The sequence below is a fragment of the Xenopus laevis genome, chromosome 8S, assembly GCF_017654675.1.
Source record: "Xenopus laevis strain J_2021 chromosome 8S, Xenopus_laevis_v10.1, whole genome shotgun sequence".
In the NCBI taxonomy this organism is placed as follows: domain Eukaryota; kingdom Metazoa; phylum Chordata; class Amphibia; order Anura; family Pipidae; genus Xenopus; species Xenopus laevis.
In genome coordinates this window covers 95,952,183-95,976,189 of record NC_054386.1, presented here as the reverse complement: position 1 = coordinate 95,976,189, position 24,007 = coordinate 95,952,183, and the positions used below count along the sequence as shown (strand labels likewise).

At 40.2% G+C, this 24,007-nt stretch overlaps 1 protein-coding gene across 1 annotated transcript; it reads left to right on the top strand.

The window, feature by feature from the left end:
- The first annotated feature begins 9,109 nt into the window (after window positions 1–9,109).
- LOC108700345 lies at window positions 9,110–17,617 on the top strand. The gene is made up of 4 exons (XM_018233456.2): window positions 9,110–9,351; window positions 13,122–13,451; window positions 14,514–14,765; window positions 16,172–17,617. The coding sequence occupies exons 1-4, from the start codon at window positions 9,309–9,311 to the stop codon at window positions 16,348–16,350; spliced, it is 804 nt and encodes a 267-aa protein (XP_018088945.1). The 5' UTR covers window positions 9,110–9,308; the 3' UTR covers window positions 16,351–17,617.
- The last annotated feature ends 6,390 nt before the right edge of the window (window positions 17,618–24,007 follow it).

Here is a 24,007-nt window from a genome sequence, read left to right as displayed (position 1 = left end):
TTTTTTTTGGGTACTTCGACCATCAAATAGGCTACTTCGACCTTCGAATCAAACGATTCAAACTAAAAATCGTTCGACTATTTGACCATTCGATAGTCGAAGTACTGTCTCTTTAAAAAAAACTTCGACTACCTACTTTGTCACTTTAAACCTACTGAGCTTCAATGTTAGCCTATGGGGACCTTCCCCATAAGTTTGCAAAGCGTTTTCTGATCGAAGGAAAATCCTTTGATCGATGGATTAAAATCCTTCGATTCTAAGGATTTAATCGTTCGATCGAACGATTTTTCCTTTGATCATTCAATCGAAGTATTTGCGCTAAATCCTTTGACTTCGATATTCGAAGTCGAAGGATATAACTTGGATGATCGAATATCGAGGGTTAAGTAAATGTGCCCCATAGTCTCTCCTTATTAAAATGGTATACTTTCCTAAGCTTTTATATAAAATCCAGATGTTACCTTACTACTTAAAACAATCAGATCAAAAACGAATAAACAAAATATTCATAACGTTTATTTGGGGAGAGGGAAAGAGCACAGATAGCCTTGTTCAAACTCCAACATCCTAAAATAAATGGAGGCATACACTTCCCAAATGTGAGAGACTATAATGAGACATCTTTGCTACGCCACATTGGAGACTGGATCTACGCCACAGACACATATAGCAACACAAATTTAGAGTCTAAAATCATGGGAACTACATACTTGAACTCCAAATCTCACCTCATGAACTTACATTGACACAAAAAGCCAACCCTTTATTTATAAACACATACAAAGCCTGGAGGAATGTTCGCCACAGATGGAAAGCCACACAATCTCTTTCATTGTATCTACCATGGACTGATAATAAAGATTTTCCAAGTGGCTTACTAACAAATGTCTTTAATAAGTGGCACAAAGAAGGCATTTACTGTGTCAGAGACATATTGACCAAAAACCTAACTGTTATGAAACACTCAGAAGCCTCCACCAAGTTCCCTTCCCTCCGTGGCCAATATTTCTATTACCTTCAAGCCTCTCATTATGCGAGAGATGCCCTACGCAGGATGACAGACCAAGATATTTCTAATCCTCTAAATCATATATGCAAAGGAGCCAACACCATACATTCTACATCTTCTATTCACAAACTCATTAGGGTAACTCCAGATCCTTTGTTAAATGATACTCCCTTTGGGAAATGGTCAGAAGCTACATCAACCATCACCGCAGCTGATGTCGTTAAACTTCACTCTCATTCTATGAGAACAATAACATCTAGCCAATACCAAATTATGGCCCTACAAATACTACACCAATCTTACCTGACCCCCCTAAAGAGATACAAAATGGGCATATTACCCAACTCAACATGTCTGAGATGCTCAGGAACAGATGCCACATTAATGCACTGTATATGGTCTTGCCCAGTTATTAATACACCTTGGTTAGACGTGTACAAATACTGGCAGTCATTAACCAAGCAAACATTTGGACCCAACATAGAATGGGCCTTATTTAGCAAAGTTAAGGGGACACAACAATAGAGCCAATAAAGCCAATAGAGCATTAGCAGAAAGACTAGCCACAGCAACAAGAAAAGCTATATTGCAGGAATGGCTTTCCCCTACTTCACCCTCTAAATACCTGGTTAAGAACAAGTTACACATTTCCTATTCCATATGGACTGGCTGGAAGCTTCCATAAATAAAACTACCCAAACCGATTTTTTAGCACCTGGACCTCTTACATTTTAAGCCTTCCATCTGACATCAGACAACTCGCAATCTCTACTTTCCGATACACCCCGTGGTATGACCTAGAATGCCTACGAGGCACCAACCCATTGATCTTAGCAACAATGACTCCAGCATGACAAGACAACAGCTGCCTCCCAGGATTCATCAACCTATGGGCGACTATGGATATCCTACACTTGATACATTTATGACACACAAAAAAATGTTTAACTCTAACTAATCTTTTTGTTAGTTTTGTTATTATTGGTTTAAAATGAAAAGGAATTTCCAGCAATTATTGATTTAGGTGTGGTGGTAGTTATAGAAGTGTGAACACTGCCACCCCATCTTAATCTTACAGCTCACCCAACGTATCTCTTTATTGCAAACATTCATGTATTAAGTGCGTTAAAGAAATGAAAATGTAAGAATTCTTGCATAAATCAATAATTTATTGGGCATTTGTCTATATGCAATATTGAATAACAAAACTGTATTTATACAAGAGTATAAAATAACTTGTTTATATATGCTGGATTTCCAATTAAAAAAAAAACAACAAAATTTTAAAAAATACAAAAAAAAAGTGCTCCTCCAGGATAAGTTATTTACCAAGGAATGCATCCAAGGAGGCACCAAACAGTAAAAAGGGACATTTTTGTAAATCATTATTGCCTTACTCAAATTATTCTGATCTTAAAGGGATACTGTCATGTGGAAAAAAATGTTTTCAAAATGAATCAGTTAATAGTGGTGCTCCAGCAGAATTCTGCACTGAAATCTGTTTCTCAAAAGAGCAAACTGATTTTTTTATATTCATTTTTGAAATCTGACATGGGGCTAGACATATTGTTAATTTCCCAGCTGCCCCAAGTCATGTGACTTGTGCTCTGATAAACTTCAGTCACTCTTTACTGCTGTACTGCAAGTTGGACTGATATCACCCCCCTCCCTTTTCCCCCCAGCAGCCAAACAAAAGAACAATGGGAAGGTAACCAGATAGCAGCTCCCTAACACAAGATAACAGCTGCCTGGTAGATCTAAGAACAACATTCAATAGTAAAAACCCATGTCCCACTGAGACACATTCAGTTACATTGAGAAGGAAAAACAGCAGCCTGCCAGAAAGCATTTCTCTCCTAAAGTGCAGACACAAGTCACATGACCAGGGGCAGCTGGGAAACTGATAATATGTCTAGCCCCATGTCAGATTTCAAAATTGAATATAAAAAAAATCTGTTTGCTCTTTTGAGAAATGGATTTCAGTGCAGAATTCTGCTGGAGTAACACTATTAACTGATGCGTTTTGGATCCCTTTAACATAAACATTTTGGATCTACAACAAATAGGGTTTAGCTCAGTGATGGACAAGGTGAGCCCATGGCTTTTAAAGGGGTCCAAGGCTTCGTACGAGCTTCACAGTGCCAATTGTAGTTAGTATGTGGCACCAGCTAAACCCAGATGAGATTCCCTGTGCAGCACATACACCATTATCTGCATCAGGAAGCTGTAGCCTCACCCTTTCTGTAGCTCCAGCTGTGTAGTAGGCACAAACTCTCTGACCAATCAGGATGCTGGTTACACACTGAATCACGTCTCCCTCCAATCAATTAGTTTTCCTAGTCAGGGATGCAAAGAGGATCTCATCTGGCCTTATAGGGGTTGTTCACCTTTCTGAGACAATTTGCAATTGGTTTATATTTTTATTATATGCAGGTTTTGGGATTTTTATTACTTATTTAGCTTTTTGTTCAGCATTTCTCCAGTTTGCAGTTTCAGCAACTGGACCCTTAGCCAACCATGCATTGATTTGAAAAAGTAACTGGAATATGAATAGGAGAGGCCTGAATAGAAAGATGAGTATTATCAATGATATGATGTTACAAATATAATTGGCAAAAGAGGACAGAAGTGAAAAGGATGTGAGAAATCAAAGGAAAAGTAAATGTGAAACAGGTATGGGATCTGTTTTCCGTAAACCCATTATCCAGAAAGCTCAGAATTACGGAAAGACCATCTCCCATAGACTCCATTATAATCAAATAATCCAGATTTTTAAAAATGATTTCCTTTTTCTGTGTAATAATAAAACAGTAGCTTGTACTTGATCCCAACTAAGATATAATTAATCCTTATTGGAAGCAAAACCAGCCTATTGGGTTTATTTAATGTTTATATGATTTTCTAGTAGACTTATGGTAGAGTCCTGCGCGGAACCAATTTATAAGACAGGCCTGGGACCAGAACCGCAACCCGCATATTTATCCACTTTGGGGCGTGTTTACTAACATTGGAGATAAGTATCTGGAGATGTTACACATAGCAACCAATCAGATCTTTACTTTACTTTTGTTTTCTAACATATAGGCGACTGTTTAAATCTAATTGCTGATTGGTTGCCATGGGCAACATCTCCAGAAATCATGCCCCTTTGATCCACTACCAGATCCCAACCCGCAACTGCCCTATCCACAACCCGCAGACCACCATTAAACAAGAAGTGATGTTGCTGCATACCAGAAGTAACGTCAGCAAAAGTGGGCAGGGACAGAAAAAAGTTTTGTAAAATATAGACTATATAACGTAAGAAATTTAGATGAGACCCGCAACCCGACACTCATCTATATCCTCACCCAAAAACTTATGGTATGAAGATCCAAATTACGAAAAGATCCATTATCCAGAAAACGCCAGGTGCTGAGCATTCTGGATAACAGGTCCCATACCTGTACAATGTCAGTATTTATAGATTTTTATCTTCAGGATGTTGCGTCAATAAAAAAACTAAATTATTTGCACATTTGAAGACTCTCCAGTTTTCTTCATGATCTATGATACGGCTGTGGAGATGGCTACTCCACTAATCTGTTGAAGAGTCTGACTATTAAGTCATTTGGAGGATCACTTGGGAATAAATCCTGTGTTACAGGGAAGAATGGATATTTTATAACAAATTGTATAGACATGTGGGAATTGGGAAAGTGAAATGTATCTATCCAGATATTACTTTGAGAGCAGGCCCAGATCTGCTCCCCCGAGCAGCTGCTCAGTTGTTGCGATGTGCTTTTGTCCCTTCCTGAAATTTAAGGTTTTTCAAAGAAAATTCGATTCAAATTTCATTCTTATTTGATTCGAGTATAAATCGGGTCCTGGGTCGTTTTAGACAATCAATTTTTTTTATAAATAACCTCCCATTTGAGTTGTGGGTACATTCGAATTTATTAGGGTAAAAAAAAAAATGTAAATTCGACCTTTGATAAATAACCCCCATAATCTACTGTATGCAGTGTCCCCACACCTAAAGGGGTAAATATTGGCGTATCTCATTCCCAGGAGTGAATATCTTACCCAGAAACAGTCTCCTAGGCTCTTGTACAAGTTAATAGAACCTAAAATAGAATCCAAATATATTATAAACTATATGAACCTATTTGGCAAGGAACACCCAGGAATTCAATTCCTGTGACATAAAATAATTCTAAAAATGATAAAAAAGATAAATAAAGACCAATTGAAAAATTGCTTAGAATTAGCCATTCTATAACATAGCAAAAGTTATCTTGAAGGTGAACTACCCCTTTAATCCATCAAATCACTAGTTGATGAAAATGAATTACCAGTTCTTTTAGACCAGAAGTTTTGAGGGTGAATACCCCCAAGAGGATACAGAATCTATCTACCCTTCATCTTTTCTCCCATTCAAACTTTCTAATACGTGTTCCCCATATTGGGCAGCAGATGGCAGTGTAATGTCATTTTTTTGTCTACTATACATTAAACCAGTGATCCCCAACCAGTAGCTCGTGAGTAACATGTTGCTCTCCAACCCCTTGGATGTTGCTCTCAGTGGCCTCAAAGCAGGAGCTTATTTTTCAATTTCTGGTTTGAAGGAAAGCTTAAAGGGATCCTGTCATCAGACCTTCCCATTGTTCTTTTGTTTGGCTGCTGGGGGGGGGAGGGAGGGGGTGATATCACTCTAACTTGCAGTACAGCAGTAAAGAGTGATTGAAGTTTATCAGAGCACAAGTCACATGACTTGGGGCAGCTGGGAAATTGACAAAATGTCTAGCCCCATGTCAGATTTCAAAATTGAATATAAAAAAATCTGTTTGCTCTTTTGAGAAATGGATTTCAGTGCAGAATTCTGCTGGAGCAGCACTATTAACTGATTCATTTCGTTTTTTTTCCTATGACAGTATCCCTTTAAGTTACATAAAAAGCATTTGCACTACCAAACAGAGCCGACTGTAGGCTGCCAGTCCACATATGGGCTACCAATAGCCAATTATAGCCCATATGTTTGCACCCCTGGGACCTTTTTGCATGTTGTTATGTTGTTCTCCAACTTTTTTTTACATTTAAATGTGGAAGTGATGTCACAGACGTGCCTAGTGCTGGCATAGAACGAATGGTTGCTGTTGCTAGGCGCTTATCATTTTAGCTTTGAGAATCGGGAAGACATTGGTTGGCATGACCCAGTGAGGATATTTCCAGGGACTGATGCGCTTTTACAGAATTTTTCAAACAAGACTGTGTTTTTGAACAAGATGGATAAAGTTTTTATAATTCAAATTCGTGGGGAATAAAGAGGAACTATCCGGAGGAGATGTCACCGCTCTCGGAGGAAGCCTGAACGGCGAAACGCGGCAGTGGTGATGAGGAAGTGTGGAGGCGTGCCTTTTGTGAAGCAGAGACATGCGCAGTGAACTCTAACGAACGCTGGAGAGACGCAAGAGTGACACGAACCTCTGCAAAGCTGCTACCTATTGATTTTAGGCAGATTTTAAAGCGAACCAAAACCGCATGCTTGTGAGTGCAATTTTATTTATTTATTAAAGGGTAATTTAGGCTTCTGCACATGTTGCTTTTTATTGCCCACAAAGGAGAAATGGAAGGTCAGGACTAGGGACGGAAGACGTGCTTTAACTAATTGCTGTCTGTGAGTGTAATAGACCACAGGGAAGATCACAGATCATAGTGTGGCTATTTATATACCCCATCCTACTTCATCACCTTAACGAATTACACAATTGATGGGCTGAAATGAGTTGGTGAGTTGTTTGTGCTACTGGCACGATCGGTCTCTGAATTGTGGTTAGAGTGTTCACACTCAGCACTTAAAAGTTACGTAATTACTGTGTGCACACAGGGTGAAAAACTAACAGCAAGGGCTGCACGTATTGGCTACTTTTTAATGTAATAATTCACAAAACAATCCTTTCCTCCATATTTTTTATTTTTTCTTATTTTTTGATTTCTTATTTTTTCCTTACAATTGCTTTGAGTTTAAACATTGGATGACACAATTATAGTGTGAATTGTGAAACACTGTGGTTTTAAATAGACACTGAGGGGGTCAGCAAGAAAGTGTTTAAAAATACTACACTATATGAAATTTATTTCTGTTATTCTCCCTCCCCAAATTTATTTGGAGGAATACAGCGACTTTACATTTGGAAGAATTTTCTAACCGGTGGAGGAGAACCTGAGTTGACGCTGGACTTTTGGGAGTGATCCAAGCTTCCTCGGAATCGAACTATATTAGGAATGAGATGATGCTTGGGGGGTGGGGAGCCAGATTTATGGAGCACTTGCTAATTTAGGTCACGTGACGCGGGATGAACCCCATTAGCAGGGTTGCAAGGTTGGCGGTTTTCCAGCCAAATTGGGCTACTAATGTAAAGCCCAGACGGGTTTTGAAAGTACAAACTAGCCAAGGTACAGATTTGGGCTACTTTTTGGCTGGTTTGTACTTTGGAAACCAGTCAAAGTTTTTCTTGCCCTAACATGCCAAGCCTGTGTCTCCCAATGCATGTTGGGTAATGTAGTGTTTCTTTAACAATTTGCCAATGTAAGACTACAATACCCAGCATGCAATGGGACTGACGTGTGTAGAAGTCGGGAGTTGCCAGATTTAGGGCTCTGTACCCCAGTCTCCCGTCTCTCTTTCGGGTGACTTCTCTCAATTTCAGACAATTTTGGGGCAAAAATCTGCTGCCCACCAAAATGTCTAGAGGTTGAGCTGTTTTGCCAATATTGATTGAAATTGTATCTGTATTAGGCCTTATTGGTCCCCTATACCTCCTGGGCCCCCCCTCTGTAGTTACTCCCCTGGTGATGGGCGAATCTGAAAAAAAGCATTTTTTTCATATAGATTTAATTTTTAGACTTTTTTTCACTGCACATATTGAGCTATTTTGGGGCTACTTTTGAGGTTCCCCTTGGCTAGTTTTGGGCTGGTTTTGTAGCCGACTTGGGCTGATATTGAAAATGACACCTGACAACCCTGCCCTTCCATTTGCTGCCATGAGAAGCAACAGGAATAGATGAGGGAATTAACATAAAGGATTATGGGGAAAAAACAAGCACATTCAGATCAGAATACCAGAGATGTGAAGTCTAGGGAAAAAATATGAAAGATAAATGCAACTATTTCACTGCAAATGAGTGAGGAATATTACAGATATACATACCTCCCAACATTTTGGAAGTAAAAAGAGGGACAAAAAATGTTTTTGCACGTAGCGCGGCAACCATTTTTGACCACACCCATTGTTGGCCACACCCCCTAATTACCTTGTTCATTTTACAAAATGTGGCAGGTTATGAAAGATTGAAAATATTTCTCCTTCTCTAAACTGTTACAATTACTTATTTTCTTATCTCTAAATTGTTACAAAGTATCTTATTTGCACCTGTTAGCTGTTCTGGGCCCTCTGCCAAAAGCCAATTAAGTTATAATACTTTGTTTCTTTTTCTGGCTGTTCAATGCGGAGAAAATAGGGACTTTTCTGTACAAATGAGGGACTGCAGGTTGAGCTGTCAAAAGAGGGACTGTCCCTCCGAAAAAGGGACAGTTGGAAGGTATGTATGATATATAATCGTGGATATGTAGTTACAAAGGCTCTATGGAATCATCTGATTGGCCAGTGCTCAGGGGCACGTGAGACTCACAGAAGTGACGACGGGATTGAAGCACATCGAAGACGCTAAATCCCGCCTACCACTGGCACTTCCGGACTGAAGGTCACATACTGAGCAACAACGGGACTACCGAGTTAGTTTCCTAATTATGGAGGCGGCCTTTGGAATAGTGGAGTTCGGGGCCCTTTCGCAAGCGGTCAGCGTTTCAGCGGGATCTCCAGCACTTGTGGTGGCGGGAGGAGAGCGGAAGGAAAGCCAGCCTGTGTTTTCTTTATGGCGCCGGACTCCTACAGACGCGCCCAAGCGTTGAACGCGGCTATGGCTGGAAATCTTCATTGTGTCTTACGTTATATGTGATTACTTGTGCCTGGAAAGTACACGCTGCAACTCTACACCTGCTACAAACGTCTCCTTAGAGCTCAGGTAAGTTCATCTTCTGCTTTCACTTTGTATCCGCCCCGACCAATATGGCGCTGCCATTGTACAGTCCGCTCATGTCTTGACTGGGGGGAGGGCGATCAAAAGAGAGAGAGGCAGTGGCACATGGGCGGGGAGGGGCTTGTTGCGGGAACAAGGAGTGAACCTCTGGGATAGAACTGTAACTTTGTGCCATAAAGTTGCATCCAGTACTAGTGCAGAATTCTCCATCGTTTCGGCCATGGGTCGTGTCTCGCCGCTGGTATCTCTGCTTGTCAGTACAGGTAAGACTTTAGCGACTCTCCCAGGTTTATTCCACTGAGTTATAAAGGGATGAGGTGCCAGTGAGTTCTACTGTCACATATATGTCGGCAGCGCACACTACTATTTAAAATTATAGAAGCTTACAAAGCCATGTAGGGCGGTGCGTAAGATAGATATAATTAGTTGCAAAAAAAAAAAATATATATATATATATATATATAATACATGATATATTACATGAAGTAATCTACAGTGTGTGGAAAATAAGATCTTTAAAAACGTTTTGTTGTTGCAATGAGTTCTACTGTCACTCTGAGACCCTCTCACTGACCAACTGTCACCTGAGCTAATGAGACATACACAGCCCCTCTGTACTTGTCCTAACAAATCTTTAGTTTATATAGAGAAGGAGTAATGTACCCCCATACACTCTAAGGAAGGGATCCCCAACATTTTTTTTTTTTTTTGTTACCTATGAGCCACCTTTAAAGGGGATTCAAATACCATATATTTTTACAATGCAGAAAACAATGTAAAATAGAAGGAATTGTTTTTATTTGAATACATTTTGGGTCAAATATGTTCCATATAAGCATGAAAACTGTTCAGTCAAACTCAGCCCTTTGCTAAGTTTCCGGTTTCCCTGTAGTGTTATCCGATTGTGCAGCCGATGGGCATCTCTGCCTGTGTAATAGAGTTGCATTCAGTGAGGGATGACTGGGCGTGCAGAGGTGGGCGGTGCTGTTCATGTCACACTCAGTCAGTCCCTGCATTCCTTCTACAGACTGGATCTTACTGCTCCTTTCCTTCTCTGCTGGTTTCTTTCACTCTCTGCTCCATTTGTTTAACCCCCCTTCCTCTCCCTCTGTTTCACCCTCCCTCCACTACTCGTTTCTTTCACTCTCAGCTGTGTTCCTTTTACTTCCTCCCCTGCTCCTTTCTCTCCCTCTCTGCTCATTTTCCCCCTCCCTCCACTTCTCCTTTCTTTCACTCTCTGCTGTGTTCGTTTTTCTCCATTTCCCCCCACTGCTCCTTTCTTTCTCTCTGCTCTATTCATTTAACCAGTTCCTCCCCTGCTCCTTTCACTCCCTCACTGCTCACCCCCCCATCACTACTCATTTGTCACTCTCTGCTCTATTCATTTAACCTCCACCTCCCTATCCCTCACTGTTCACTTTTCTCCCTGTCTGCCTTGTTCTTTTCCTTGTCCCTCCCCTGCTTCTTTCCCCCTTACCCAATGCTTGTTCCTCTCCTTAGCGGATATTGGTTAAAAAAAATAAAAACAAACTATAACATTTTGTAAATAAAAACATACAATATCATTTTGTATACAAAAAGCTATGAATTTTTTTTAGGTTTTCCTTTTTTTTTTTTTTACACCTTGCATCTGTTATTAGATGTTACACAATTCCAGAACATCAGCTGCATTTATCTCCTTACAACTCCCTGCACCTGACAATAAACTGTTCCAGAACAATTGCTTTTTTCCCGTACAACTCCCTGCACCTGTCAATAACCTGTTCCACAACAGCTGCCTTTCCCTTGCAACTCCCTGCACCTGATCATAAAATATTCCAAAACAGATGCATTTTCCATTGCAACTCATTGCACCTGATAAACTCTTCTAGAACAGCTGCTTTTCCCTTGCAACTCCCTGCACCTGACCACAAACTGTTACAGCGCAGCTGCATTTTTCCCTTGCAACTCCCAGCACAAGATCATAAAAATGTTTACATTTGGCTGCTACAGCTCAGGAGTTCAGCCTGTCAATCAGTGCTGTGACCACTTCCTGTGAGAGAATGAACAGACACTCCCACTCTTCATTTCAGTCTAGACACTGACCTGAGAGGTTCTCATTGCAGCTCTGATGTAATGACACTTTTAGCAGGTAAAATGCATTCAAAATGTTTTTTTTCTGCATCATTACATTGTTTGAGGAAAGATTAATCATATATCTGAATATGAAGGTTATGCAAAATGTCCCCTTTAAATGTAAAAAAAAATAAAAAAAGTTGGAGAGTAAGATAATCTCTGTCTACTTGCAACATCAAGGTTACTCTGTTTGGCAGTTCGCCTGGTTATGTGTCAGATTTGCCTCAGTCAGGGATTCAAAATTATGCACCTGCTTTGAACAACACATAATGACTCCAAGAACAACCTGTTACTCACGAGCCACTGCTTGGGGATCACTGGTCTAAGGATGGGATATACCTGGAATACACAAGACTCATGAGTATATCATTTATATAGGGAATATTGACTTACCAAGAGGTTCAATGCTCCTATAAAGATCTATTTCTGCTAATACAACTTTTCCCATCTATTGTAAACTTCCCTCTGCCACTCCAAAATCGCCTTCTGTTTCCTTTTTCTTCTTACTGTTCTTAAAGGGGCTGTCCACTTTTTTCTTTTTGCTACCCAAAACATGATCGATTATGTTCCCCTCAGTATCATATGTGTTATGTAAAGACTATAAAAACTATAGCTGGGTTTCTGAAGCAAACACAACGTATTTACCATGGCAGGGCAGCCGTTTTTTTTTATATTTTAATTACTTTAAGGCACTATTTTTTGTTGTTACTGTTCCTTCAATATAGTCAATCACCGTAAATGATTAAATGGAATAAATAGAAAATAGAGGTGCACAAAATGACACACCCATAGGATTTACAATGGGATTCTATAGTACAGCTTCTGAAGCAAACGAACCAGTTGTTACTGTTCCTTTAAAGGAATTGTTCAGTATAAAAATAAAAACTGGGCAAATAGACTGTGCAAAATAAAAAAAAATGTATCTGATATAGTTAGTGAGCCAAAAATGTAATGTATAAAGGCTGGAGTGACTGGATGTGTAACATAATAGCCAGAACACTACTTCCTGCTTTTCAGCTCTCTAACTCTGAGTTAGTCATTGACTTGAAGGGGAGTCACATGGGACATAACTGTTGCTTTTGAATCTGAGCTGCAAATATGTCCCATGTGGCCCCCCCTTCAAGTCGCTGACTAACAAAGCGTTAGAGTTTTGTATGTTGAAAACCAATAATGCATTACCTATAAAAATATATATAAGCTGCGACACATAAGAATAATTATAAGACTGAAACCTCAAAGTGAATGTTATTTTTTTTTTCCCCCATTGATAAACATATACTGTAATATTTAAAGGTCCCTGGTTGAGGACATTGCTTAATTATTCACACTCCAGCCTGGAAGAAGCATGCCATCTCAATATTCTATTTTTGAGAGTTTTCAAATAATATGGGTGAAGTAAACATGCACGTGGCGCAACCACAAAAGGCAGCAATATAAATAAGTACATTTTTTACAGAATATTTAATTGGTACAGCATATTTAATTGACTATATTTAGAAAGTGTCTTATTTCAGAATGCTGAAGTGTATATTACATTTTTATTTTCAAAAAAGTTTCCCTTTAATCTTGTCACTTTTATGCTGCTGGGTGTTCCTCCCCCTCCCCCGCACTAGTGTGGGTGCTGAGGGTTCATTTTCATTGCTCTCAATTAATCATACGGTGGTAATTCCATTACACAAAAGAGAAATCAAAAGCAAGGCACAAACTGTAATTTTGCTCATTTTCTGTACACAAATATAACATACACAAATGTATCACCATACTGAATCTAGTGGTAGTGGTAGTAGTAGTAGTAGTAGTAGTAGTAAAGAAATTGTAGTAATGTCATACCGTTGAAACGGTTGATTTAGAACCCCCCTCCAGTTATTATAAGTTGACATTTGTTCCAGATCCAGTGTAACTGTAGTTTGTATTGCAGGGCTCCTGTTTCTGCCTCTGTGTTTTGCCTCGGAGAATCAATGGGTGGCCGTGTCTTCTGCTATAGAGATCTGTGGCTTTACGTGCAACCAGTACGGAGTTTATCAGCTGGATCGTGTCCCTCCTGCCCCCATCTTGGAATTTATTTGCCCTGACAAATCAGCACGTGCATTCGTGAGAATCTACGACCCATACAATGAGCGCGTTTTAGTTAATGAGACCTCCGGCTGCTGCCTCATTGGAAATGCTCAGAGATCAGACACTGGTGACTATGCACTGGAATGGTCTGGGAAGGACAACTGGATCCGAACAACAACATGCCGGGTTATGGGTCAGTGACTGATTCACAAAGAAAATATCAGTTTACTGGAACGATCACTTTAGTTGGCTGCTTGAATAAAAAGCCACAGCTAACAAGGGATAACGGAATGTAGAACATACAGGGCCTGCAAAAGTTTTTGCACTATGAGCAGATGATTAAGTGCATGAAACGCATCAGACTTAATTGTCTCATGTCCTAATAAATGTGTTTATACTTTTACAACTTTTTTTCCTTGATTTGGTTTGGGAAACTTACGTTGTTCTCCAGCTGTGAGATTCTTCCCTTTTATCCATTTACTTTCCCATTAGAACTGCTTGACATTTGGTTAGTGTATCTAATTATCTTTGGCAGTATAATTTATATCTGGCAGATTGCACCATTTCTACACATTTTGTGGGAGGCCATTGTGGCTAGTTACACTGCAGTTTCTTTTTAATTTTAAAATCTGACACAGGGCTAGACATATTGTCAGTTTCCCAGGTGCCCCCAGTCATGTGACTTGTGCTCTGATAAACTTCACTCTTTACTGCAAGTTGGAGTGATATCGCCCTCCCCATCCCCAGGAGCCTAACAAAAGAACAATGGGAAGGTAACCAGATAGCAGCTCCCTAACACAAGATAACAGCTGCCTGGTAGATCTAAGAACAACACTCCATAGTAAAATCCAGGTCCCACTGAGACACATTCAGTTACATTGAGTAGGAGAAACAACAGCCTGCCAGAAAGCAGTTCCATCCTAAAGTGCTGGCTCTTTCTGAAATCACATGACCAGGCAAAATGACCTGGATGCACCTACACACCAATATTACAACTAAAAAATACACTTGCTGGTTCAGGAATTTAATTTTATATTGTTAAAGTGATTATTTTGCAGAGTAATTTAGAAATAAAAAATACATCATATAAATCATGACCGAATCCCCTTAAGCATTACTATAGCACTGGAGAGACTCCATCCTCACTCAAGTGAATTACTGTGTCCATTTGTGATACAACATCTGTCATTAAAATTTACTCTTGTTTTTTAAATACTTGGAAACTGCTTCTCACCTTAATAATTTCTCTCCCCAGACCCAGTCTCTGTGTCCAACATCACTACCAACCGCAGCGGAGAAACTGTGAGTGTGAGTGTTTCCTACAGTGGAGAGGAGGCCACAGTTCAGTGGACGTGGAATGGAGGAGCCCTGCCTGAGAGACACCAGCTGAGTGACAGTAACAAGACTCTCACTGTACCCAGTACTGACACTGGTACATTCACTGTCCTTGTCTCCAACCCAGTGAGTAGAAGCAGCACTGAGTACAATGTGACACTGCCAGCTAAAGGTGAGTCCCTAGTACTACATGTTGTATAAATGCCACTTATGATTTGTGATAGTAACTCAATGTGCATCAGCAATAACACTGGCACGTGCAATTGCTGCACATGTTGTACTAATACTTCAGAATTCCCCAAAAAACTGGACCCTGGAACCACCATTTCTACCTAGCTCAACCTATTCATTTACCCGGTAAAAAATGTATCTTTTATATTTTCCTGCTACATTACAGCATGATTGTATCATCACTTACTGTATATTTTACTGCTCTGATCAATGGCTACCACAGCACTCTGCTACTATTAAATCTTGCACAAGGGATATAGTAGTAGGCGGCCATTTTTCACATCATTGTCACTCTAGATGCAGCCAGGTGATTAAGGACTTAAAGGGGAAGGAAACCTAGTCGGCGCAAACCCCCACCCCCCTCCTTCCCCCCTGGCCTACCCCTCCCGCTGGGCAAATGCCCCTAACTTGTTACTTACCCTTCTGCGCAGGTCCAGTCCAGGGAGTTCACCGACGACATCTTCTTCCTGCTTTGAACGGCGCATGCGCAGTAGGATCATTTAGCCGGTACGATCTACTGCACATGCCTTTTGGCGCATGAGCAGTAGATCCGTACCGGCGAAATGATCCTACTGCGCATGCGCCAAAACGCCGTTCGCAGCAGGAAGATGATCGCGTGGAAGAAGATGTCGTCGGTGAACTCCCTGGACTGGACCTGCGCAGAAGGGTAAGTAACAAGTTAGGGGCATTTGCCCAGCGGGAGGGGTAGGCCAGGGGGGAGGAGGGAGGGGGGGCAATACACGGGAGGGGGATGTGGGGTTTGCACCGACTAGGTTTCCTTCCCCTTTAAAGGTGACATTTGCTGCAAAGCAGTTCCTTTAGTCTAGTAGTAGATTCTCTTTTCTTGGTCTCTTAGTTAGAGACTCTCCTCGATTAAAATTAAGTAGAGAAGCTCCGAATCCAGGATTTGGTTCGGGATTTGGCCGGATCCTTGTGCCCGGCCGAACCAAATCCGAATACTTATTAGCATATGCAAATTAGGGGCGGGGAAATCACGTAACTTGTCACAAAACAAGGAAGTAAACATGGTTTCCCCTTCCCACCCCTAATTTGCATATGTAAATTGGCATTCGGTTCATATTCAGCCAAATCTTTCGCAAAGGGTTTGGGGGTTCGGCCGAATCCAAAATAGTGGATTTGTTGCATCCCTAAATTTAAGAGACAATGGGAGGGTCCATGGAACATTAGAAGTATTTCCTGCCATCACAAAGCACAGAGGTTGGATAAGAGGAAATCATTATTTCCACACACCCCTCAAATGATCAGATTTATGACGTTGTCTAATTTTATTATTATAATATAAATATCTTTTTTTTTATTGACAAATGTGTTTTTTTTCCTTTCTAGAATCAGAATCACAGTCTAAAACTGGGATGATTGTTGGAATTCTTTTTGGTTTCCTTCTGTTTTTTGTCACCTGTGGAATGGTTTATTGGATAGCGACAAGGAAAAAGCAAAAGACAAACAGATGTCAATATCCCAAGGGAATGTGCTGGAAATGGCAGAGCTGTGAGAGTGTTATATGAATTATGTAATAATATAATTGTAGTTATAACTTTAGCAATAACCTTTACTTATATTATCGAGTGGCCTGTTGCATTGAAGTCTAAGGTTTCTGAGATTATTCCAGAATAATCTGATGCTAAAAAGCGTTCGAGCTGCAGTGAATCAAGCATCGCTATCCCTGTGCCTTTCTTTGCCATTTTATTTGTGAAACCAATTTTTTGGAAGGTACTTTTTAAAATGGCAAAATATTATGGTCCAAGTTCCCAGTAGCCACAGGTCATTTCAACCCAAAATGTGAGACTGTGAGGCAGGTGAACAAACGATGCAGTTACTGGAATGTTCTTCATACAAATCTGCCCAAATATCTACGGATCTAATCAATCCACTGATATTTGCTAGTATTGGTCAGTTTAATGGTGGGCCACACACTAGCTGGACTGTTTGATTTTACCCTCAGACAGTAGCTAGATTTTATAATGAGGGTGGATCCCTGCAGTTCTATCAGTCGCCGACCCAACTGCATTGTTTTTTTTTTACTGGACCAATAGCTATCTCAACAAGTTTTAGATAAGGGGGTTCTTTTTTCTCGACCCCTGTGCCTGTCTCTTTAGTGGTACCATAACTTTGGCAATTCCACTTAAAAATTAGTGGTTACTTTTTTTACTTGAAAAGCAGGGTCTGGCAGTTAAACTTAACTAACCGCCTCACTCACCAATTAAAGGAGAAGGACAGGCTAAAATTAAGAAGGCTTTTTCAGAAAGGTCTATAATAAATACATTGGTAAACCCTCAAAGTAATGCTGCTCTAAAAAGAAACACCACATTTCTTTCCTTCTATTGTGTACTCATGGGCTTCTGTATCAGACTTCCTGTTTTCAGCTTAAACCTCCAGGGCTTGGGCTTGAGCATGCTCAGTTTGCTCCTCTCTCACTCCTCCTATCCCTACTGTAATCTGAGCCCAGAGCTATTAGTGACCAGGGAGAGACTCAGGCAGGAAGTGATGTCACACCAAGCTAATATGGCAGCTGCTATCCTAAACAAACAGAGAGCTTCCAGAGCTGTTTACTCAGGTATGGTAAAGCATTCTGCAGAATAAATATAGTGTTATAGCTTGCACTATTGTGGCCAATCTATTGGCAATAAACTGCTTCGGTTCTTCTGTAAGAGGGCAACTTTTATATTCAGCTTTTAGACAATTTTAGCAAAAGGTGAAATGCATATATTAATCAAGTTCATCCATATGATCAAATCGTTTATACTTTTTTGATACACCAGGATATAAAAAAGCCCAGATGATTGTCCACAGATGAGGGAAAAATTCCTTCCTGAGTTTAAGCAGCAGTCAGACCAGTCCCTGGATGAGTATTCATACCCATAGGCTTGTACAGTATTTTCTCTCTTGCTAAAAGCCAAACCCCTTTTTTTAAATTTGGTATTAATTCTCTGCAAGGATATCAGAATTAAATTAGAAATATTCCTTTGTTGTGTGGGGGGAGGATGGAAGAGTTGGGGGAGTACCGTATATACCCGAGTATAAGCCGAGTTTTTCAGCATCCAAAATGTGCTGGAAAAGTTTACCTCGGCTTATACTCGGGTCAGCGGGCAGTAGCTGAGATTGCAGTCACTTTTAACCATTCCTATACCAACAGTTCACTTGGGGAGAGACTGCAATATCCCACAATGCCCTCTGTTGGTTATATGAAAGAATAACAGTGCGCCCTCTGTTGGTTATATCAAAGAATAACAGTGACTGCAATATCACACAGCGCCCTCTGTTGGTTATATGAAAGAATAACAGTGCGCCCTCTGTTGGTTATATCAAAGAATAACAGTGACTGCAATATCACACAGCGCCATCTGTTGGTTATATGAAAGAATAACAGTGCGCCCTCTGTTGGTTGTATCAAAGAATAACAGTGACTGCAATATCACACAGCGCCATCTGTTGGTTATATGAAAGATTAACAGTGACTGCAATATCACACAGCGCCCTCTGTTGGTTATATCAAAGAATAACAGTGACTGCAATATCACACAGCGCCCTCTGTTGGTTATATGAAAGAATAACAGTGACTGCAATATCACACAGTGCCCTCTGTTGGTTATATGAAAGAATAACAGTGACTGCAATATCACACAGCGCCCTCTGTTGGTTATATGAAAGAATAACAGTGCGCCCTCTGTTGGTTATACGAAAGATTAACAGTGATGGCAATATCACACAGCACCCTCTGTTGGTTATATGAAAGATTAACAGTGATGGCAATATCACACAGCACCCTCTGTTGGTTATATGAAAGATTAACAGTGATGGCAATATCACACAGCGCCCTCTGTTGGTTATATGAAAGAATAACAGTGACTGCAATATCACACAGCGCCATCTGTTGGTTATATGAAAGATTAAAGGAAAACTATACCCCCCAAACAATGTAGGTCTCTGTTAAAAGATACTGAGTAAAACAGCTCATATGTAAAATCCTGCTTCATGTAAATGAACCATTATCATAATAATATACTTTTTTAGTAGTATGTGCCATTGGGTAATCATAAATAGAAAATTGCCATTTTAAAAAATAAGGGCCGCCCCCTGAGATCGTAAGATTCACTGTGCACACATATAAACCACATGTAAGGTCACATGAGCCAATTAACAGACAGAGTTCTGCCTTTTGCTTCCTCACTTCTTCCTGTTACAGTTAGTGTTGTAGTATTTCTGGTCAGGTGATCTCTGAGGCAGCACAGATAGAGTCACGAAATGGTGGTTCAAGGCAAGAGATGTAAAAGGGCAATATTTATGTAAATATATATTCCAGTTTGGTAAGATTCTTTAATATGTCATTCAATTTGATATAAACTATCTGTTGCTTAAGTATTCATTTTGGGGGTATAGTTTTCCTTTAACAGTGATGGCAATATCACACAGCGCCCTCTGTTGGTTATATGAAAGAATAACAGTGACTGCAATATCACACAGCGCCCTCTGTTGGTTATATGAAAGATTAACAGTGATGGCAATATCACACAGCGCCCTCTGTTGGTTATATGAAAGATTAACAGTGACTGCAATATCACACAGCGCCCTCTGTTGGTTATATGAAAGATTAACAGATGGCAATATCAAACAGCACCCTCTGCACATGGTAGTGGGACAGTGGGACAATGCACACAGTAATCCGTTTGGCAATTCTCTGTCACCATCAACTTTGCAAAGAAGTCCGGTTGATCGCTGGGGGGGGTCTCTTTGGCGGAATGTGCGCTGCTGGGAGACAGGGCTGTAGTTGTGTCTAGGCTTATACTAGAGTCAATAAGTTTTCCCAGTTTTCGTAGGTAAAATTAGGTACCTCGGCTTATACTCGGATCGGCTTATACTCGAGTATATACGGTAATGCTTTTCTTCTGTAATTAACCATATAACGAATCAAATATTCTTGTATCCTATGTAAAGTAAAATAAAAGCGCATATTTATAACAGTCTTGGAAATATTTGTTCACAGATTGAATAGGCTGCAATATACATTCAGCATAGATTTTGGGGAACTCCTCTCCCATTGGAGCCTGTTACATTGTGTCCTGTTGTTGTAAGTTCACAAGTGAAATCTGGATCAGATCTGTAGTTTATTTTATGCGGTGGAACTGAGGTTTCTGGTGTGTTATTATCCATGGAGTTAAATGAATACTAATTTGCTGATACCAATGTCTTAATATCTTAGTATAGATGTAAGGGGTTTCTCCAGGGGCCGTGTCCTTCCTTTTCCCCATACAGAAACAAAAACCAGGGTTGCAAGTGAAACATCCATAGTTTTATGTGCAGGCTCTCAGTCACACCTGCACACCATCACATAACTAGTACATCCGTCTGACACAATCCCAGTCCCCGCAGGTTAACCAGAGTTTGCTCTAAACATTCCCAAAGGGTCTCATCTGGCAAATTAGGTAGGGTAGTCACTCGTAGCTCCAGTCCCCGCCTATTTCCATAATCCAGTGCTCTTTCAGCACCCCTTAGCTATTCCAATCAGGTTTCCCCACTGGCCTGAAGCCCATCGAACCCTCTCTTGCCTGAACCCTTCCTCTAGGGTCCCTAACTTGTGGGGTATCCCAGGGGTACTATCCCCACTAATCTCCTCGTTGGGACATAGGATGACCCATACTAAATATTCTATCTCATGCTCCTAGTGCCTGCTGCACTTGTCACTTACCTATTCTAGCCTGTCACCGTCTGTTCTCCTTCTCCAGTAATGCTGACTGTTCCCTCCCATTGAAGACACCTAGTCTGAGTGTGGCTGCCCTTTTATACCCTTCTGCCCCTAGTGGTTGGGGTAAGATACTACAACAAACTTACTCTATTAACTATACTGCCACTTGTTGGCTAAATAAGAAACTAACACCTAAATAACATGTTGCTACTGCCATCTATTGGTGAACTTCACACACTGCACACAATAGTAATATTTTACATTTTCACACACACTCACAATTTGTTACACATATATTTCTTATCAAATGTGTTATTAAAATGCCAGGAGTGATTAGTATACAAGTGTCACATGACCTTAGACTATGGACAGGGCTGTATTTAGGTCTGGTGCCACTCTATAGCTCCCCTGAATGTGCGGTATAGGTCACTTCTGCATAAACATTCACACCCAGATTCATGGAAAATTGGCCTTGTGCCCCAACCTTCACTCCCCCCCTCCCAGATCTGCCACCAGATTTACATGGCAAGTCTCTTGTGGCAGCTGCAGGGGGGGTTATTTTAGTCTGAAAACAATTTCCAATCATATGGGCACCTGAGTGTGACCCCCTCAGTCTATACACACACACACACGAGACCCGCACTCCATTTTGTCGTGAATTAAATGTGTGTTATTTTCAATATATATCCAACGTTTGGGCCCACATTAAGGCCTTTTTCAAGGACAAATTGCTAGTGAGTGGGTGCATAGTTAAATACCCTTAGAATTGTCACCCAACATGACGTCATAGGCAGTTAATAAAAAAAAAAAAAAAAAAAGCCTTACATAAAACAGTTCCTTCATTTGTATTAACTGATAAATACTTGAATCCACAAGTACAGCACTTTCTGACCAGAGGTCCATAGATGTAGAAGCTGTGTCATGTGCAACGCCTGATCTTACTCCACTCAGATGCAGTTGAACTGCAGACTTTCAGCTTTAATTCAGTGGGTTGAACCAAAAGATTGTATAAAAATGTGAGGAATGAAAGCCTTTTTTTTAACACAATCACTTCATTTCAGGGGCTCAAAAGCAATTGGACAATTGAGTCAAAGGCTATTTCATGGGCAGGTGTGGCCAATTCCTTGGTAATGTCATTATCAATGAAGCAGATAAAAGCCCTGGGGTGTAGGTGGAACAGACAACATGAGGACAAAGGAGCTCTCCTTGCAGGTGAAACAAGTCGTCCTTAAGCTGCAAAAACAGAAAAAAAAAACATCTGAGGAATAGGAATGCACAGGGCAAGTATTCGAGCTGCCCTTGACCCGGATAGAAAGAATGTGACTTAAGGTGGCCATAGACGTAACAAGAAAGATCGTTCGTTTTAATACACACGTGTAGAGCTGAATCGTCCGATATACAGGTAGATATACGGGAAGAAACAATAGAATTCTACCTGTATCTGACGATTCAGCACTAACAATGGCCGATGTTTGGGTCCCTTCAAAGGCACCCGATCAAAATTTTCTGTCCAGCCCGATCGACGAGCCGACCGATATCCAAGTCTTCTGCCGATATCGGTTGGCTCTTTTTCCACCATGCACGCAACGAATATCAGACGAAAATTAGTTTCGTACGATATTATCTGTGCGTCTATGGCCACCTTAAGGAAGGCAAAAAGAAACAAGATATAGCTCAACAGCCAGTGGCAAAATACTGGTCTGAATGCAAACATGATGCATCGACATTCAGGTGTATACCTACTGATGTGATTAAACCCCGACAAAGAGGGGGCGATATTGAGAATGAACTACTATGGAGAGAAGCCTTCTAGATTGGGCAAACAGCATATAATTGCTTCTTAACTTAAACATCTTAAATATCCTGAAACTGAGGGCATTTATCCTTTAGATAATTCATCCAGTTGAAACGGCAGATTAAAGAGTTAGATATGTTGCGAAAAAGGGACAAGGAAACTTAAAAATAGAAATATATGTTACAGTTTATATATACAAATTTTATTGTGACTTTGTATTTGGTTATGCTTTTGTATCATACAGGATAAAACATGCACCGTTTTTATGAATAGTATTGCACATATTTAAGAACATTTTTAAAATAAATTTTAGAGAGACTTTTACGAAATGCGCTAATTATATGTAAATGAGACGGAACACTATTGGCCGGATTTCACACTATGAGGTGACTTTGGCGCCTTTTTGTATTGTTAACACTATTTAAAGTTTTATTGCACATTGTATATCATCCTTGAAAAAGGTCCCAAGAGGGACCGAAACGTTGGACCGCTGAAAAAATGTGTGTATAAATAAAAGACACTTATTTCACCAAGGGAAGTGCTGGCCCAGGAATGCTTTATTCCATACTGCGAGATATGAATGAAAATTGCCCCTGCACCCCTGAGATTGGAGGAGCTGAGTGCAGAAGATATATTACTCTCTCTCTCTCTCTCTCTCTCTCTCTCTATATATAGACATATAGACAAATGCAAGAGATCCTCTGCACTCAACCCATTATCAATATATTTAAGACAGAGACATTTTGTGCATACTGCTACTGAAAAATGCCTTACCCTTTAAACAAAACAGGGATTGTTTGTCCATATATTGCAATATATTTAAAGGGATACTTTCATGGGAAAATTTTTTTTTCCAAAATGAATCCGTTAATAGTGCTGCTCCAGCAGAATTCTCCACTGAAATCCATTTCTCAAAAGAGCAAACAGATTTTTTTTATATTCAATTTTGAAATCTGACATGGGGCTAGACATATTGTCAATTTCCCAGCTGCCCCAAGTCATGTGACTTGTGCTCTGATACATTCAGTTACATTGAGAAGGAAAAACAGCAGCCTGCCAGAAAGCATTTCTCTCCTAATGTGCAGGCACAAGTCACATGACCAGGGGCAGCTGGGAAATTGACAAAATGTCTAGCCCCATGTCAGATTTCAAAATTGAATATAAAAAAATCTGTTTGCTCTTTTGAGAAATGGATTTCAGTGCAGAATTCTGCTGGAGCAGCACTATTAACTGATTCATTTTTTCCCCATGACAGTATCCCTTTAAGCTGAACAACTACGTCACAGTCATCCCATATCTGGCCAGTCCTATGCTCAATTTTATCTTATTCATTAAGAATTCTATTGCTTCATTATACATTTTACAAAGGGACTAAGTTGTACCTGCAACTTACTTGCTGCTTTCAAAGTAAAACTCCTAAACTTGGCTGCCCTTTTATTAGACACCAGTGGGATCACCTGACTATAGCTGGAGGGGGTGGGAGCTACAACATGGAGCTGGTCACTGCTCCTGTATAACTATAACAAACAAGGGAAAGCTTAAATATATTGCAATATATGGACAAACAATCCCTGTTTTGTTTAAAGGGTAAGGCATTTTTCAGTAGCAGTAGCACAAAATGTCTCTGTCTTAAATATATTGATAATGGGTTGAGTGCAGAGGACTCTTGTAGTTGACTATATGTATT

Bases quoted from the DNA above. Each gene is read 5' to 3' on its own strand.
- LOC108700345 (XM_018233456.2), top strand. From the start codon at position 9,309: ATGGGTCGTGTCTCGCCGCTGGTATCTCTGCTTGTCAGTACAG. The intron at 9,352-13,121 runs GTAAGACTTTAG...TTTGTATTGCAG, and splicing joins ATCTCTGCTTGTCAGTACAG to GGCTCCTGTTTCTGCCTCTG. The intron at 14,766-16,171 runs GTGAGTCCCTAG...TTTCCTTTCTAG, and splicing joins TGTGACACTGCCAGCTAAAG to AATCAGAATCACAGTCTAAA.